Source organism: Halichoeres trimaculatus, unplaced genomic scaffold, assembly GCF_033239565.1.
Source record: "Halichoeres trimaculatus isolate MK-OKI-2021-1 unplaced genomic scaffold, fHalTri1.1 fHalTri1_scaffold_13, whole genome shotgun sequence".
Taxonomy (NCBI): domain Eukaryota; kingdom Metazoa; phylum Chordata; class Actinopteri; order Labriformes; family Labridae; genus Halichoeres; species Halichoeres trimaculatus.
The window spans coordinates 12,778,277-12,797,424 of record NW_027437191.1 but is presented as its reverse complement, the minus strand read 5'-3'; the positions used below and the strand labels follow the sequence as shown (position 1 = coordinate 12,797,424).

General features: G+C 39.6%; 1 protein-coding gene across 3 annotated transcripts in view; it reads left to right on the top strand.

The window, feature by feature from the left end:
* LOC141801954 (kelch-like protein 29) overlaps positions 1–19,148 on the top strand; it is a 165,036-nt gene that overhangs the window by 88,307 nt on the left and 57,581 nt on the right. For all 3 annotated transcript variants that reach the window (XM_074685301.1, XM_074685300.1, XM_074685302.1), the window contains one exon: positions 15,723–15,861. In XM_074685301.1, the coding sequence (XP_074541402.1) occupies positions 15,723–15,861 (139 nt within the window). The remainder of the gene's footprint in view (positions 1–15,722; positions 15,862–19,148) is intronic.

The following is a 19,148-nucleotide window of genomic DNA, read 5'->3' as shown; positions in this document are numbered from 1 at the left end:
GTGACTCAGAAAATCTTTTTTTTTCCTTAAAGCTTTAGAATACACAGCAGATAAAGGTGAGTCACAGAACATGTTGCAAGCTTTCTCTGATTTGGTAGTCACAGACTGATCCGCCTGCTGTTTCACTGAGCATGTGTCACATTCTCACTACTCCTCTCATGTCACACATTCTCACGCTTCCTTCCACCCCACCAGCCTTCACAAGTGTGACTCTCGTCTTTCACACACATGCGCATCCTGGCAGAGAATACATGTAAATGCAAAACATATACAACTAACACCACATTGCAAGGACATCAATACACATATGTCACACACACATCTCTGCACAGGAAGTTCACCTTCCAGTCGGCTCACATCTGGGGGCACACAGCACTGGAGCTGCTGGTGGAAGCATTAAGATGTCTCCTTGTGTTAAAATCAGTGTGTTTGTTAAAGTGAGACCAGCACAGTCTCACATCCAGAGCCAGCTCGCCTTTCCCTCTTTTCACTGTTTCATCTGCCTTATCAGCCTTGTGAGAACTCTGGACTTAACAAGATTTTTAATTATGTATTCATGTTTGTTTACTTTGGACTGTGTATATTAGCTCAGTGGAATTATTGCCCAGGTGTCTGTAAGGTCTGGTTGAAGCTCTAAATTAGGAAATTATAGATGTCAAATTGAATAAGGTAGTGGCTAATATACCAGGTAAAGCTTGGTGCTGTTGGTGTTCATTTAATGCTCATCTCATCTTTTTGACAGTTATTTTGGGATGCACACACCACAATTTTATGAAATTAGTTTACCTTGTTCCAGGTTCATGTTGTTAATTTGGTTTTTACTCTGTTGTTCTAGAAATGTTGTACTTATTTAATCTCTCTCCTATTCTCTGAAGACTGAAGAAGCAACAGTAGAGTAGGCACAGAATTAGCATCGCATGGGTTTAGGCAGGTGAGGCGGTCCTTCTTTTTATGCTGTGTCTGATTTAACCAGTGTCGTATGAAGTGTTACAAGAGTCTGCTCTGTATCCCTAAGCATCTTTGCTTCTCTTTATTGATTCTTATTTTATACAGTGGTGCCTTGACTTACGCCTTTAATTTGTTCCTCGATGGAGCTCAAATTACTCATACGACAAATCAGTTTCTCCGTTGGGATGAATTGAAATGCTATTAATCCATTGCCAACCCCTCCAAATGTACTTTTGAAAAAATATAGTATAAAAACACAATACAACAGAATTTACTGCAATAAACTGTTATCATTCAGTATAATGGACAGCATGCACATCATAGATCAGACAACTTGAAGACAGTTGCGGCCTGAAAAACAGCCGGGGACTTTGACTCGGTCCAGACCACAACAACAGGACCCCCCCCCCCCCCCCCCCCCCCCCCCCCCCGGTAGTACTGTCCTTCGGCCGACTGGCAGCACCAGCTGTTCTGGTATTCTCCAGAACATCGAGATGACCAGTCAGCCCCTATCATTAATTTAAAAAAAAAAAAATGCTCCGACCACTGGCCGGTTAGGGTCTGGAAAAGACCGGCCCTGCAGATTACGCAATCTTCATCCCTCCAACAACGCTGTCTGGCACTGTCCCCCCGTTCGAGCAGCGTGATTGACAGGCGACTCTGCCACAGCCTGATCCGCCATGCCCCCCTCTCTCATGTTGTGGCCGCGGCCCACCGGCCCACAGGGGAAATCCCCTGTATCCCCGTACGCTAGTCTGCCCTTGCTTGAAGATGCTGACGGAGGTGGCAGAGAAAGGCTGAACTGGATAACTGAATCTCGTTCACTGGTTTCTGCCCTTTACACCAAAATTTCCTCACTTTCACCTTGTGTTTTTTATAAAAACCTGTCCACTGAGATCTGTTTCATCCTTCTTTTCAGAATGTTTCAAAAATGAGTTAGGCAAGTGTCACGAAACAGTACTGTCATAAGCCCAGTTGCAGCTTTATCTGGGTGATTCTTTTGAATATAGTCTGAAAGTTTTGTAAAGTAACTGAAAGCACAAATGCAAGCACAACACTGATGCTCCCACTAGGGATGCACCGATCCAACTTTTCTGGTTCCAATACCGATACCAATCAAGATACCTGGGCTTTGGGTATCAGTCCATACCAATACCGATCCGATACCAGTGTTAAATAATAACCTACATGCCCTACTGTGGGATAAGGCTGGTAATATTTTGGGTAAAAGGCAAAAAATGAGTAGATGGAAAAACTGAAGTTGATATTTATTTAAACTACAGAACATACAAATGTTTAGCAATATTTTGGTAAAAACAATGCTTCAAAATGTACAGAAATTCTATTCAAATGTAAACTTTTATACCCTTCAGACTGGTTATGCAGCAAAGAAAATAGTGCATCAAAGGTAACATTTTAAAACAAGTAACCAAGAGCGCCAGTGAAAAAAGGCACAGAGCTGTTTGCCTGGATCGGCACCATGGATCGGCCCCTTTCCCATGGATACTAATCCAGCTTTGAGGGGCACCAATACACTGATAGCAGGATCGGTATCGGTGCATCCTTAGCTTCCACTGTGAGCGTAGTGCTTAAAGAGATTGAGCGAGACATGGGATGCTGGACGGATTATGCGTCATTCACAGAGGTGTTCGCCAGCCAGAATTTTGGATCTTAACTCAAAGCAATAAATCAGGAGGGAGATGCCTTATATCTCGAGGAACTAGTTGGTTGGGGCACTCATAAGTCAAGGTACCACTGCACACTGCAAACATTATCTGCCATAACAGAAAACAGGTACAGGCACTCTCCGTCACTTCGTCATTAGTTTCCAAAAGGGGTGTCAGTCTTTTCATTTAAAAAAGTAATAAAAAAAAGGAAAATAATACAATAATAGAAATAAATTTAAATTTAAAGACTGGGTTCAGCCATAGCACAATAAGATGAAGCCAGTGAAAGTCATTGTAATATTAAGCTGAGAGAATATGTTAAAGCTGTCAACACCAGGATTAGCTAAAGCAGAACTCTGGTCATTATGAACCTTATACAAGATTACCTTAATAAATAAAAAAGCAGGAATCTCAAAGAGTTTTTTCTTCTACTCATTTGTCTCTCTTGAACTCTTGGTTGCCATGTTAAAACAGAAGTGGAATGCACAAGAGCTGTGGATGCTTTAAATTTTTAATGAGATCAAAATTTATTCCAACCACTGAGGACTCGCTTTGAGAAGGTGAATGTCTTCACTGAAAACCTGCGGGACCACAGCGGTGTACTTAAGGCTAACCTTAAGTGACACGGGAATCCATTTGGGAGCAACAAATTAGATGATGTTTACTCAAAACATCTTATTATAAACCGAGCAGAGTGGAATGGTGGATGTAGCTGGATATAAGTGTGTCATAAGTAAAAGAAATCAAATTCACCTCCTTTTTTTCTTCTCTTTAAAGTATTTTCACGAAGAGGAGCCCTCCAGGAGCCCCATACATTATATTCCCCCGCTGATGACACAGAGACCACAGATAGCTCATTAGGACAGATCATTCCTCATCTTCCTCCACTCAGAACGCTGCTCTGGCTTCAGGAAGCCACAGGATAAAGCTCAGTGGCAGGACTGAGAGCCTGACAGCCACAGCTCTTATATGCATAATCAGAGACATGGTGAAGCTGGGGAGCTGCCAGGCTCCCTGCTACACTCCAGAAGACATCCTCGTCCACGCCTCCCTCCTCTGTACTCTCTCTAACCTGTGCTCTCCTCTTCCTCTCCTTCCTACCTGTCCTTCTTATAGCAATTTTCTATTTCACTCCATCCCCCATGCTGAGCATCCTCTCCAGCCCCCCCACTGAGCTGACATCCACCTGCTACCCAAACCCACTTTAAACCTCTCCTTCCTATTTCTCTCTTTTTTAGCTTTCTTCTTATTTTCTCAATGACTGAAATTTCACAAGTTAGATTTTTTGAGCCCAATACCAGTGTTCTATAGTTTTTCCCAGATTCGGAGAAAGGATAACAGTGGAATTCAGGTTCTCTGCAGTATCACAAACAGCTGGCCGTAAAGAGTTTGCTGTTCTTGGTTTTGTTGGAGCATGTTGATTTCTGTTTTGTTTGTTGTGAAAGAGGAAGGAGACTCCGACTTGAACTGGTCTGTATTTAATCTCTTTCTATCAGGGGCTGTCTGATAAGACAGACTAACTGCTGAGTTTGGTTTTGTTTTTCTTCACATTAGTTCATTAAATGGGGGGTAATACATGATCAGTGAAACTGAGTGTAAATACAGCAGATAGTTGTAAAGAGCTGCTGAAGGCGGGAGTTTTTGTCTAACGAAAGTATGATTGAATATGTGAAACAGTGGGAGACGTTACCTGGGCTTTGTGTCTCACCCATAGACTGTATGAAACATGGACGTAGTCTCCCTGATGTCACCCGTCTGTTTCTGAAACGGAAAATGAGGCACATCGGCTATAGCCACCATATTGGTAGTGGCAATGGCTTCACATACAGCTATAGGGTGCCTGTCGGTCACGTGACCCTGAGCTATGCCTCTGATTGGATGAGCTTGCAATCTTCATATCCTCTAAACGGCCGAGTTAGAAAAAAATTCACCCCTCGTACAGTGTGTGCTGATAGTAAAATTAGCAACTCAGACAGGAGACGTTTTTGAAGCAGACTGTAAATAGGTTAATTTCTGCTTTAAAAACAGCTTTTTTGGGGGGCTTGATGTATATGTGACTTCCAGTACTTCCGGAGCCAGCCTCAAGCAGACACTCGAGAAACAGCAGACTTAAGCACTTCAGCATTGTTTCATATTCTTAGACCGGAAGTTGCCGCTTGGTATTGACCCATACTGATCCTGATCCGATACCAGTGTTTAATAATAACCTGCATGCTCTACTGTGGGATAAGACTGGTAATGTTTTGAGTACAAGACACAAATTAGTACATATAGAAACTCTGAAGTTAACATTTATTTCAACCATAAGTGTTTAAATGTTTAACAGCAGTTTGGTTAAAAAAAGTGCTTCAGAATTTACAGAATTGACCATTTGATTATAAAATCTTATACCTTGTAGACTAAATCATAGTTTAGCCTTGGTGTCAAGTTTGGACCGATCGTTTCCCACCAATCCCCGATCCAGCTTTGAGGGGATGGATTGGCATGATACCTGATACCAGGATCGGATTAGTGCATCCCTTACCCTGACGCTCACCTTTCTGCTCGAGCTGCTGTGACTCTCCCAAAGTTACCCAGTAAACACAGGCTGCCTTCAGGGGAGGTGCGACATTTATTACAGCACTTCCGGCATTAAAACTCTTTTGTCTTAGTTCTTCTGTGCATGTGTTATCCTGCTCTTAAGGGTCAGCTTGGAGGAGAAGCAAGTCTCCTCTGTGTAAACGATGGATCAGAATAAGGGATGGGTAGCTTTCACTTTTGAAGTGATACAGTACTGATGCCCAGTACCTGGCAATCGGTATTGGTACTCAACAGTACCAATTTTTGTTACTTTTGTGCGTGTTTATGTGGTAATAGATATTAATTGGTTTAATAATAAAATGCCGTGTTCATGTCCAGCATGGAAAATCATCAACTCTTCTGCGCCCTCGCAGTCACAAGAATACGTTTAGGTATTGAAAAATGGTACCATTTGGTTTTACATGAATCCACACTTGGTACTACAGATGGAATTTGGTCAGTACCTTAAAAAGTACTCACTTTGGTACCCATACCTAAACAGAATGAAGTTAACTTACCAGACAAATTGTTCTGTCTACTGACTGGCTCAGCCTCACGTAACATCCATGTGTCCTTTTGTGGTTTCCCACCTCCTCAGTCTCTGTAAAACTATATTTTTACCTGAGTATATGATAAATTGTTAATTCTGGGTTTTAGTAGAGTTTTCAAAGAGAACTTACATATGAGTGTTTGCTCCCACTGCCTGAGGGCATAAAGGATGACGTCTGTTGAGAGCTCAGACTCAAAAGTTGAAATGCCAGCGTGAGCACACAAGTTTGATTTTTGTTGTTGACCTGATCCGTGGCTTAAGGTCAGATTTGATACTCAGGAACAGATGATGTGATTCGGCAAAACCTGACAGAGATGTGCTTTTAGTGTTCATGTGAAAGAAAATAAAACATGGTTTTACTCTTTGAAAGGTTGCATCTGTATCTGTACACCAGCAGTGGATTCACATCAGTCTATTAACCATGTCTATCCACTAAGGCGTATCATTTATGAGAGGTCTGGTCCCTGCAGTAAGTTCTGTAAATAGTAACTGAGCTATTTTCATGGAACAGAAGAAAAGAAAGTGTGCACACCCACTCAGTTTGAAAATGATCTCCTCCAAGCTCTTTGCGTTATCGACTCATACCAGCAACTTCTCTCTAACAAAGCATTTTTGATTGGCCTATTCTAATGGGACCTTGCCTAAAGTAGTGTGTGTGTGTGTGTGTGTGTGTGTGTGTGTGTGTGTGTGTGTGTGTGTGTGTGTGTGTGTGTGTGTGTGTGTGTGTGTGTGTGTGTGTGTGTGTGTGTGTGTGTGTGTGTGTATTAAGTGTTGTCAGACTATAAATTCAGACTGAGAGAACACCTGACAACGTTTGATTTGAAGATACCAAAAAAGTGAATATTTGAGGATATTCTCAAGGGTAAGATGTTGAGAAAATTAAGCAAGGAGAGTTATTTTTCATGGTGATATCATTAGAGTAGTATTTTTTGCAAGAAAGGTTGATATACTTACTTATTTAGTCTTAACTGTGCCTTTTTTGTCAATCTGTGTCCCTGTTCACTTAACTTAATGTACTGTCTGTAATATCTCTTGATTATCATTATGTATAATTTAATTTCTGTTTCTAGTAATGAAGGAATGACACAACCAGAACAACTGGACTGATTATGTGAGCCAATTAACTAGGGCTGAATGATTTTGCAAAATAATGTAATTGCAATTTTTTGGACCATTGGGATTGCAATTAAGCACCTGATTTTTATTTATTTTATTTTTTATTCATTTATTTATTTTTATTTATTAATTTATTTATTTAATTTATTATTATTATTATTATTTTTTTTTTTAATCATTATTTATTTATTTATTTTATTATTATTATTATTATTATTATTATTATTTTATTTTATTTTATTTTTTTTTGGGGGGGGGGGGGGGGGGGTGTCTTCTACATTATTCACAGGGCACAAGCAAAAAAAACAACCTATTGTATAACCAACATGACAAAGGATACTGTCAACATATAAACAGTTCTGTCCTGTAGGTCAGGCCAGAGATAAAATGAGATTAATTGAAGCATGAATTCATGCAGACAACATATCTTGATCTAACTATTACAATCACAGTAGAATATTGACTGACTAATGTAACTTCAAGCCTTGTAGACATGTAATATAATTATCATTAATTAACTTGAATAAAATCAGCTAAAGAAACAAAGTACGGCAGAACAACAGCTCTGATATGAACAATAATACAAAAAATGAATATGAAACCTATTGTCTATGAATCTTGCACAAAAAAAGTGCAAAACTGTAAATAAGACCAAATCTCTAGCTCAACCACTGAAATATGTTAACATGTGGAATGCACTTTTTTATAAAATGAAAAAGGAACATTGTGTGAACATAGATATTAATAATAATTGTATAAAAACCTTACTGATCACTCATCAGTAACACAACACAAACTAAAGTAAATGCACTTTAAAATTCTTTTTATTTTTTTAAATTGCAGTCTTTGCAATTTGAAAATTGCATTCTGTTACATTGCAAAGTGGCTTTAAATTCAGTAAATTGTTCAGCCCTACTTTTAACTTTACAAATAGACATGAAGCTGCCTTCAAGGTTAAAACCCAAGACCTCAATGTTTATTTGACAGCATATGTATCAGGGCTAGAACGTTATGCTGTTTTCGTGATTCGATTTTATTACAATTTTTGAGGTGTCGATTTTATTTAAATTGCAATTATTTGATATGTACGATTTTTACAATTTTTAGTTTTTTATTTTTTTTTAACACCAGACCATGTGAAAAAATTAAATGACAATGATAATAGATACAGACTATATCAGGAGCCATATTTTCACACATCACGTGAGTCAGAGAGGAACATTTCACCCCCTGCTGAAGAAAAGTGGTAACCTTTTTTCCGATCCTGTTTATAAACAGTGGCGTTTTCTCCCAGAGGCCAAGGGAAGCCATGCTTCCTCTCTTTTTTTTAGACTGTAGCTGTGATTTAATGAAAATATTCCTTTTCAACAGTTTCGATACTTCTTCTGTGTTTTGTCACTGTCATCTCTTCCTTATTTCTCTCCTCTAGTTATTGAGCATTTTACGATGTGTAAAACAGCACCCTCGTAAATGTTCTGTGGCAAATGCGTGGTGAAAATACGATATTGCACGCTGTTGTCCGCAAGGAAGCCAAGCTGAGTTGGCGTCCCTTGGTGAAAAAAAACAAGAATGATTAACCAATCAGATGAGGCCGTGGTCATGACACTGCTCATCTGTGATTGACCAAGACTGTGTCAAGGGAAGCCACCCCGTCTTTGGCCTCAAACCAATCAAATCACAGTATCTTCATCATCGAGCCACTGAATGAAATCAGGGAGATTAGCACATTAGCAGTGTGCATGAAGCGGCCGGTTGTGCGTTTAAGTGGGCGGCGTTTAAGCGCTCAAGTTTTTGAGGAGCTTTGACAGGTTTCGGCCCACTGCAGACTTTCTTTACTCACTGGCTTTCTAAATGTCAAAAGTTAGAGATAAAACCCTTCTCTGAATGCACAGCGGTTTAGAATAACTGCATCAAACAGAGGGGAGATTATTTTAGCTATAATGTTATAACTGCAGGGCTTAATGCACATTTAATAGCGTTGAACACTTACCAGCACATTTTGTAACTTTTCACATTTAAAGAGCCTGCACTTTTTGTTTATGTGCGCCTGAAGGCAGCATTGGGTGCAACTCTGCTGGTGTTTGCCACAGGACTCTCCTCTTACTAAAAAAAAACATTTGAGGCCAGCAGATGCTCCCAGGGCTCCATTTGTTTGTGTTCCTCCTCCCTTGAGCCTGCTCTTGGATTTTATTTTTCTGTGTGTGTGTGTGTGTGTGTGTGTGTGTGTGTGTGTGTGTGTGTGTGTGTGTGTGTGTGTGTGTGTGTGTGTGTGTGTGTGTGTGTTTTAACATCTAACCTAAAGTTCATAGCGTGCAGATAGGACAGAGCAGTGCTTTTTGCTCCTCCAGGTTCTTTCTTTTTTTCTTTATTTTTGCATGCTGCATGCTGATTGGTCAAAGCGTAGTCTTTGAGGGCCACTAGTTCTCCTGTCTCTCTGTCGCCTCTTCCCTCCTCTCACAGCTCTGTCTAGTTTGGTTTACGGCAGTGTTGCTGAGGCTTGAGCAGCTCAGCTTTGCAAATTGGAGCAAAGGGAATACAAAGCGTCCTCATCATGGACTATTCTCTAGTGTTGTATAGAGCCACTGCTGCCTCACAGACTGAAATCAGGGCAAAGAAAGACTCGAGGAGTCTCAAGGACTCCTGATGTCTGGATGAGCTGATTTTCTGGGAGTAGACTGTTGTAACGTCTGCAGAAGTGAATGAGGCTCTGATTGTTTGAGGTATGTTCATGAACTTTTGTTGTGACATGTTGGATTGTGGATACTAGACACACAGATCTGTCAGATTTGATGAAAGTATTTTTTGTTGTGGTGACTTGGATTGATGTTGTCCATGACCGAGCTGCTGAAGGTTTTTATATCAACACAGTTGAGCTGAAGATGCTAAAAGTAATAGTTCATAAAATTCAGTCTTTCAAAAATGGATGCCTCTGTCCTTCTTTATTGCAAATACATCATAAACTGTGTCAATATGGCTGCAGAGTGAACTGTTACCCTCTTTGGAATGTAGTAAGAACACAAATAACAGATATTTTTTGAACACACTTAAAATGTTGAAAACAAACTGTTCAGTAAATATATAATGCAAGGGAAATTTATGGGCCATGCGGATCATTTCAAAAGACGATTCATGCAGCATTTGAGGTTTTTCAGGGTTTTTTTTTAAGAAAAAAGGGTCATTTTAAGGGCTAATTCTTAAACCCAGTGAATGGAAAATAAACACATTTTCCTATAAGTTACAGCTGAACAGATTTCAAATGTCATAAAAGAATTAAGAATTTTTATTTTGATCTTTTAATTAATAAACTAGTAAAAAAAAAGACTAAAACGTCACAAAACCAGAAGTATAAAAACGTCAAAACAAAAGCGTGATTTACTTCTGAATTTGAGGTAAATGATTAGCCTGGCCTAGCAAGTGCAAATATTACAATTCCTTTTTTTAACTTTGTTATTGAGCAAAAAATTGAAGTAAGCTATTGACTGAATGAAAAAGTGTATTTTTATGTTATTACAAAGATAAAAATGCCCTTGTTGTATTTTATAATACCTCTTTTTTTCTATGAATTTTGTTACTTCATAGAATAATACAATTGAATTAAACAATTCAGATTTATATTTATTGTTCCCCTATTTCTCTCTTTTTTTGTTGTTGTTAAACAGCATTGTGGCTAAAAGAACTGTAAATTTAACTAGAGTCTGAGATAAATGAATCCTTTAGAAACAGGTGTGAAGAAGGAAGTGTGTTTGTTTTTTGTTTTGTTCTTCAGTTTCAAAACAACAGTGATAATATTGTTAAAAAGAAAAAAAAACAATTGACCTTTACATTATGACAATAAATATAATGACTTTGAACACTTAAAGCTAAGATTTTCTTTATTCAAAAGCTCGTGAAAATCTTATCTATTTAAATGTATTTAGTTTTGAGAAAAAAAGAAAATGAAAATTTAATTTGGACTCAACATTTGTGTGAATGTATCAATCTAAAGGTTTAGAAAATACATCAAAGCTAACTAAAGACATTTTTTTTATTAAATATAATTTCATTCATTGTTTTAATATCAGATTCACCCCTTAAATAAGTAAACAAAAGAATGAATACTTTTTAATCTCAAAATTTCTTCAGGGTTACAGAAAGGTTTAGCAATGCCAATGTCAATGTCAGTTTTATTTATACAGCACATTAAAAACAGCCACTGACATTCCAAAGTGTCAAACAGAATAAAGGCAGAAACAATAAAAACAATAAACACTTAGAAAAATATTAAAAGCATAAAACTTATAAAAAATAAAATAAAACAATATACAGTAGATTGACATAGAAAGATTTAATAAAAGTGGCTATTCTATGCCAAAAGCCAAAGTGAACAAGTGAGTCTTAAGAAGAGTTGTAAAAGTGGAGAGGCTTTTCACAGTTCGTAAAGCTGTAGCTAATGCATTCCTCAAGGTGAGAGCTACAACTGCAAATGCCGTATCTCTTCTGGATTTTAAAAAAGAACACCGAACATCAGAACAGCAGGTGCAGATCTCAAAGTTCATTCCGTGTGAACTGAGGTAAATTAATCTTGATTGAACCAGAAAAGATGAGATTGAGGCCATAGCTGTCTTACCTTACCATGATTGTCTTCATACTATTCACAAAAGCACGGAAGATTAGATATTTGCGTATTTGCTTTGTGTCCTACAACATGCTGCCAGGTTTTATCAAAAAGATCAGACAAAAAAACAGGACTTGTCAAAGAATGAACCATGAATGTTTTTCAGTTATTGTACACTATAAAATTGTTTCTGCATAAGGTTTCACACCTAGCTGACCTCTTTTTCATTTCCCTCTGACTCACCTTGTTTCTAACGCACCTTTCATTTCACCATACAGCCTGAGGCGCATTACACAGGAACAGTGTGACAGATAATACTAACAAAAGGGAAACCAGGATAGATAAATGTGTGATATTCCTTTTCTGCATGCTGGAAAAGAAATTTAATAGTTTTATTACTACTTTATTCTAATCTAAGCATTAAGATGTTTTGTCTGGAAGAGCAAATAAAACGATAACTCACATGGTTCATTATCAATAGGCTTTCTGCTGTCACAGCTAGACACTTATACAGACTGCTAGGTTTCTTTTAGCATTCTGCAGTATAGAAAATTTCACGAGCCTTTGCAGACTCTTTAAAAATTATGCTTCGATGTAACGACAAAATGGCTGGAGCACAGGAATGTGTGTTGAACATATATTTATACAACCCTAAGATGGCTCCAAGTTAAACAACCAATCCTGTGCTGCCTCTCCCCTTTGCAGCAACAAATCACAGGTCAGAGGGTGAATACACCCCTCAGCAAAGGAGGCACTCTGAGATTTGATAGGTCACTGGGATCCCAACCCGAGGACCCCATTGGCGCCGGTGCTCAGATGTTTTATCGAAGAGTTACTAGGCTAAGCAGCCACAGAGATGGCCCTATTTTAGTTCCCCCTGTGTGCTGTCAACCAATCAGAGCGAGCCAACTCAAGCCTTTCTACTATGCTGAACAGCTTCCAGGCAAAAACTATGCTAACGTGTTTCATTACTGTTTGTGGCCCACAATATTCTTCAGAACTGTTGTATGTTGTCCCTGAATGTAATTTTCTTTCAAAATGATCTATCCTACTTCTTCAGCTCATTTAAGAGATCCTTTAAGAGTATTGAGACGTCTGCTGTTTCAAACCCGCTGCGGTCCCACTGAGCGTGGCCTCACACACTCCATGCTAAGCGAGAAAAGGGATGCCATGTGCAGTTTCACGGTGTTGATGAGGCGGTTTTAGAGGCCATAGTTATCTTTCTATCAGGCATCGAGGTGTGTGTGCACGGCTCTTAGGGAGGCAGCCATTGTTTGCTGACAGGCTGAGTTCTCCGTCTCCTCCTCTCTTTTCTCTGTTCTCGGGGTAAACTGATGGTACGCTGTGGGGCTGATTAGTGGGGAGAGCCGCATCAGCCGCCCGAGATTCACTAATACAAACCCAAACTTTGTGTGTGTTCAGTATTCTCTGACCACGCTCACACAATTATCAAATAACTCATTGAGGGCCAGGCAGCAGATGTGGGGAGGGTAAAATGATGCATAAAAGACGAGGCAGACTCTGGCCTTTGTGTCTGCAGGTACAGCTCGTACTGACTCGTGCTGCTGTGCATTTCATCCAAATACAACAGATATGTTGTCAAAACCTGGATCTATTATTGTGTCTCCTGTTTTTTAATCAGCGTGTTAAATAACCAGCTCATTTTGTGATTCAAAACTGCTCTGAAAAGACTTTTACTAAAGAGCAGATTTGAATGGGATCCTATGTGTCATTAGTCTTTATTGGGTATTTATCTGCTGAATGAATTCAGAGCTAAGCTTCGAGTGATAGTCAGAAGAAAGAAGGCATTATATGAAATAAAGGTTGTTTTTTGGATGAATTAAATCTTTGCTTTGAGTCTGGTGTAAACTCAGACCTAGGGATGGGTATTGATAAGATTTTATCAATACCAATGCTCTTATCAATTCTGCTTATCGATCCAATTCTTTATCAATTCCTCTTGTGATTTTTTTTTCTGTAAAAAAGTAGCTTTACAGGTTTTCTAGATCAGCAACAGTAAATTGAGTTTATAAGTAAATATAAATGAAATTGGTCACTGGATCTGGATATCTCTGGACGTAAATATACAGAAATAAGTAAAAATAGTTTGTCGTGTGATGTCAATGTAGTGTTTTGTAATATTGACTGAAGTAGGCCATCTAGTATCTCAAAGCAGTTAAAGCATTATTTTAAGTTGTTTGGAACCTTGCCTTAGTTATGCAGCCAGCCATGAGCCTGCACCTAACTTTTCTTGAGGTTGAGGTTTTCAGTATTTCTTACAAAGAGTAGCTGTGATGTGTCTTTGCTGAAAGTTGAAATTCTATCCTGAAGCCGAAGTTATCCCGATGTATGCTAACCGCTAGCATATCGGTGCAGTATTCCATATATGTCAGCATCAAGCCAGCGCCATTCTGTTTATTGGAGATTTATAACATGTTGACTGTAGTGAATAGGAATCTCATGTGGGAGAATAATGTATATTGATATTTTTAGAAAAGTATTATCATCTGCTAAGCTAAGATAGCCGTGGCAGAATAGGCATCGTAAGGTCCTGCAGCTCTGCATAGTGTAAAGACTTGATAAGGGAATTGTTAAGCACAAAGGCTAATGATATCAATGGATTGAACCATTTCCTATCGATTCTCAACCAAGCGGCAACCTCCGGTCTGAGAATATGAGACAATGCGGAAGTGCTAAAATCTGCTGTTTCTCGAGTGTTCGCTTGAGGCTAGCTCCAGAAGTAGCAGAAGTCACAAACACACCAAGCCAAAAAAAGCCGTTTTCAAAGCAGAAATTAACCTATTTACAGCCTGGTTCAAAAAAACGTCTCCTGTCTGGGTTGCTAATTTTACTACAGGCTCCCACTGTACGGGGGGTGAATTCTTTTCTAACGCTGCCGTTCAGATGATATTAAGATCGTGAGCTTCTCCAATAAGAGGCACAGCTGAGGGTCACGTGACGGCCTGCGCCCTATGGCTGTAGGCAAAGCCCTTGCCACTACCGATATGGCCGCTATAGCCAATGTACTTCATTTTCTGTTTCAGAAACAGACGGGTGACGTCGGTGAGACTTCGTCCATGTTTTATACAGTCTATGTTCTCAATAGGAATTGAGTTTCGATTCCCATCCCTACTCAGACCTCTTCAAAGATGATGTCACCCAATCTTTATTTTAGCATCACTTGATGTTGCAGATGACATCACAAGTCTGGACAGTTTCCATGCGTTAACATTTTGGCAAAAGAGTAAAGCAATTTTTTTTACATGCAAGACTCTTTGATAATAAATGAGTCCCTTTGCTGGTGAAAGGAGGATCAAGTGTTATTTTTTTATTTTCCTTCAGCAGTGAATTTGTGCCTTTAAATCAGACAGTGCTGTGTGCCAAATAGATGCTTACCCTGCAATCTGCAGCCTCTATAAAACCTGTTAGTTCTAACTTTACAATAAAGCAGCTGGCTCCCTCTATAATAATCCACATTATTGTTTCTTCAGCTCTCTATTTGAATCTTTTAGTGTTCTCATTTCCGATAGATTAACAGAGCTACAGTGTTGGTTATCCCTCCTGAGGCTGCTGAACAAGTCGCTCGTCTCCCGCTGATTTCCCCTCTCAGCTTCCCCTCATGGTGCCTCATTAAGACGCAGAGAAACAAGAGCCTCCGACCCAACGCTACTGTAAGGCCAGGCCTGACATGGAGACGCTGCACGCTGTCTCGTTGTGTACCAGGATCTTAAACAGAAAACTGTTTGCTCCATCTTGTTTTCTAATGAGGGGGTAGGATGAGGGTGGGTGGGGTTTTTTTTGAAGAGCAAGAAAAAGAGAAGCAGGTTTTTGGGTTAAGAATACGTCCTTATTTTCTCACCGATCAATATCCGAAGGTCGACTCTCTTTGAAGGAGATGACTCGTGAGAAGCCAAAGAATTTGATTTTAACATGAATAATGCATCGGCAGAGTGTCTATTTACAAGTCATATCTCCCTTAAACCCTATTCAGCCTCATTCAGCCTTTGTTAAACCTGTGGCCTTTCAGTAAACATAAACAGAGGTCAGATACACACATTAATAGTTGCATTAATTCACAGTTTTAAAAATATTTTCTCAGATTTGCTCTTTCCTCAGTCAGATTATGAACACTTTATTCAAACAGTTGAACAATACTGTGTCATAAAATCTGCTCTCTTCAACATTTTGTTTCTTGTTGTCATGCTGCTGTGGCTCATGCTGGTGCATGAGTCTGAAATTTCTAAACCTAAACGTGTCGTTGTGTGTGTTTTTTTTTCTTGTTCTACAGAGATGTTGAAGGAGCTGAACCAGCAGCGCAGAGTGAAAGAGTTTACAGACCTGAAAATAATAGTTGAAGGCAAAGAGTTTGAAGTCCACCAAAATGTTCTAGCTTCCTGCAGCTTGTATTTCAAGGACCTGGTTAAAAGGTTTGCCTTCTCTTCCCCCCTCCCACCAGCTCTTGATCCAATCTGTTCTTTTCATAGGCCACATTTGTGTTGCATCTTTTTCCTTCCCCTCTTTCTCTCTTGCAGGTGTGTGAAGACTTTGGTTCCTAGCACAGGGCCAGCAGCCATTCCTCCCTCTCCCTGCTCAAATGAATGTATCTGAAAACAGACAATTAAGGATAAACCGTTTCATTACATTTCCTCCCCATGTAGAGTATTTTCACATTATTTCCATTTTAATGAGCAGAGAAAATCTTCCATGACTGGGGATGTTAAAAACTTACCAAAGATCCAAAACAAAGGAAACCAACGTTTTACACCCGGGGTGGTAATCCATCAATGTCACACTGTTTTTCTGTGGGCAAAAGAGTATTTGTCTTCCAAGATACTGAATGTTTAAGTTTCTAATTCTATTTTTTGCTGCAAACAGCTTTTTCATGGACTAATGCACATGGATTAGTCCAACGAAAACATTGTCATGACATTTGGAGTTAGAGCACAGAAAGAAAAAGCACATTTAAAACTGTTACTGAGCTTTCACTTTCACGGGTTAACACCATCCTTTAACAGCATTTTATCCAGTGGATCTCAGTATTCCTCAAGCATTCTGCCCCCACAGTACTCACTTTTTTCCCTTTACATCTTCATTTGTCTTTGAGGATGTTTGTTTACATACAGGTGTGTGTGAATGGTGGATACAGCACTTTGAAATGTCGTTAGATATGTGTGAATGTATGATCATAGGTGGAGTCTTTTATCTATCATCTGTTTTCTTTTCATCCGTTGTATAAATCAGTTTGCGTGTCTTCTTGTATATATGGTAGTAATCAAAACCAAGCCAAGATTAAAAAAAAAACCAAATAGACAGGTAGATAGCTGAGACTGATGTTGTGTCCCAAATGGTGTACTCTCTGTAGTACGCTTACATAAAGAGCTCTGCGTCCACTCTTGACTTCCCCACACAGTCCATAAAATCGAACAGGGTCATGTTCTCCCAAATTAAACACTGCGGCTTTGCACTTACTGCAAACTGTGATCACATTTCACAGCCGTTCACAGGTGTTCTTCTGCTTTTCATTGATTACATCCATCAACCGTCATTTGATCTGTTCGCGACCCTTGCTCTTAGGGATGGGTACCGAATTAGATACTGTTATAGGTACTGACCAAATTCCTTCTGTAGTACCAAGTACTTATTCACCCAAAATCAAAAGGTACCATGTTTAGGTACCCACATAAACACACAAAAAAGTTTATTATCACATAAACACACAAAAAAGAGCTGAAAGCTTGAACCATTGAGTACCGATAGTGATTGCCAGGTACTTGGCATCAGTACCGTATCGTTTCTAATGTGAAAGGTACCCATCCCTACTTCCTCTGCGTAGCCAATATGGCGCCCATTGAGTGTGAGGAGTGTCTGGGGTTCCACACTCAACTTTTTACCGTTTTGAGTGTGCCAGCTGGAAATCAAAGTGCACTGCTTTTTTCCATACTGTCAGTGTGAACCAGTGGTGGCTGCTGGTCAGTCAAGGAGGGGAATCTCGTTTTTTTTATCATAAATACATCATAAATTTGTTTATTCATTTAAACATAAATTCTACCCTCCGTTCCTTTTCAAGAAAATGATCTGTGACCCTGTTGTACCAACCAGGTGCTTTTTCCAGGTATTTTACCAGTATTCTCTCAATGGCCAGCAGAGCTAGACAGCTTAAGCGGCCTTGGCCCATTGGGTTGCAGGTGCAAGACTTGAGCCGCTTTAAACAGGAGAAGCTCCTCTCTACAAAGATGCTCCGGTGGAGGGTTATACTTCAAGATCGCTGACTGGCTCATTTCACTATCAATCAAAAAGAGATTCAGTCTCAGACAGATCATCCAATCATCATGCAGAAGCCCAGCGTCCAGGCCAGCCCACTGCCTCATAGACCCCCAGAGACGCTGAGCGTCTGATGGGCAGGACAAAGCCCAGCGTTTGTCCAATGACCGTCCAGTTTCCACTGTGGAACAACCCACTCTATGTTTCCCGGCTGAAGTCAGAAGACGCTCAGCGTCTGACTGTGTTAAAGCGCTGAGACGCTGTGGAGATGAATGAGAAGGAGGTGGAGCCAGTTACCTGTGATAGGTAGCTGATTCTGAACAAAAGATGAAGGAATTCTAGAGCATATTTAGTCAATGAAATGTGCACACAGCAGTACATATCACCACATTTTGGGGGACATTTTAGGGGAAGCTGAGCTTCTCTTGCAGTCTTAGAGCAATCGCCACTGGTGTGAACACACTTGTCCACTAAGAATAGGAAGTGTAAGTGCAGAAGTGTGTGATTTGGGACACAGCCTGAGTTTCTCAGTGGAGTTTTCAGCCAGTATAGCTCCACTGGAAATAACCTGCACCCAGAAAAGATGAGATAAAATATTTTTAAGATATAATAATTTCCTGACTATGAAGCAGTTGTTAGTTCAATGTAAAATCTTGTCCAAGCATCAGTGGTTTTACAAACACTCTGCTCTCAATTGGTTGCCCTTGAATTGACTTTTTGTTTTCCACTTGCCATCATCAGGTCTAAAAAATTTCTGTTTCAAAGTAAAGTTTGTTGTGAAGACTTCTGTCGATCAAATATCCATGCTGAGGTTTTTTCCTCTTGTGTTTGATGGCCCTGTGTTCACACATGGATGGAGGATTGAGCTTTTAAGTCTCCACCTGTCACCCTGTCCTATGTGTCTTTAAAGCATCTGACACAGACTGGACTCATTCTCAACAGACAGCCTTAAAGCTTTCTGTATTTTTCCTTTTAATAGTTTTAGTTTGATTTAGAGAATGCAGCTTTGTATCTGCATAATCCTCTGTCTTTAGGATGAGCACTTCCACAGAATAGTCTTTTGTCAGAACACATTAGATATATATCATACAATGAGCGATTTGTGTTTGTGTGTGCGCGTGACTCCCCTTCTCTCCACCATCCTTACGGTCTACTGTTTTTAAGACTTTCTCTTGAATAATTGGTGCATTTCTCACAAACATATGTCTCTGCCTGAGTGTCCCCATCCTTTTTCCTCCCCAGTCGCCCTTCTCTTTCTCCTCCTTTGTCTGTCAGGTCTGCATTTAGACACAGCTTAGATATCGCCCTCTCTTCAGAAGCTCAGGAAACAATGATTTCTAGAATATAAGTGTCAGACAAAACAAACTGCCACTCCTACTTCAATTAGCACATATCGAGTGAGTGATGAGCCTGCTCTTCTGTAAGCTGTAGCTCTCTCCCACACACTCTTTTC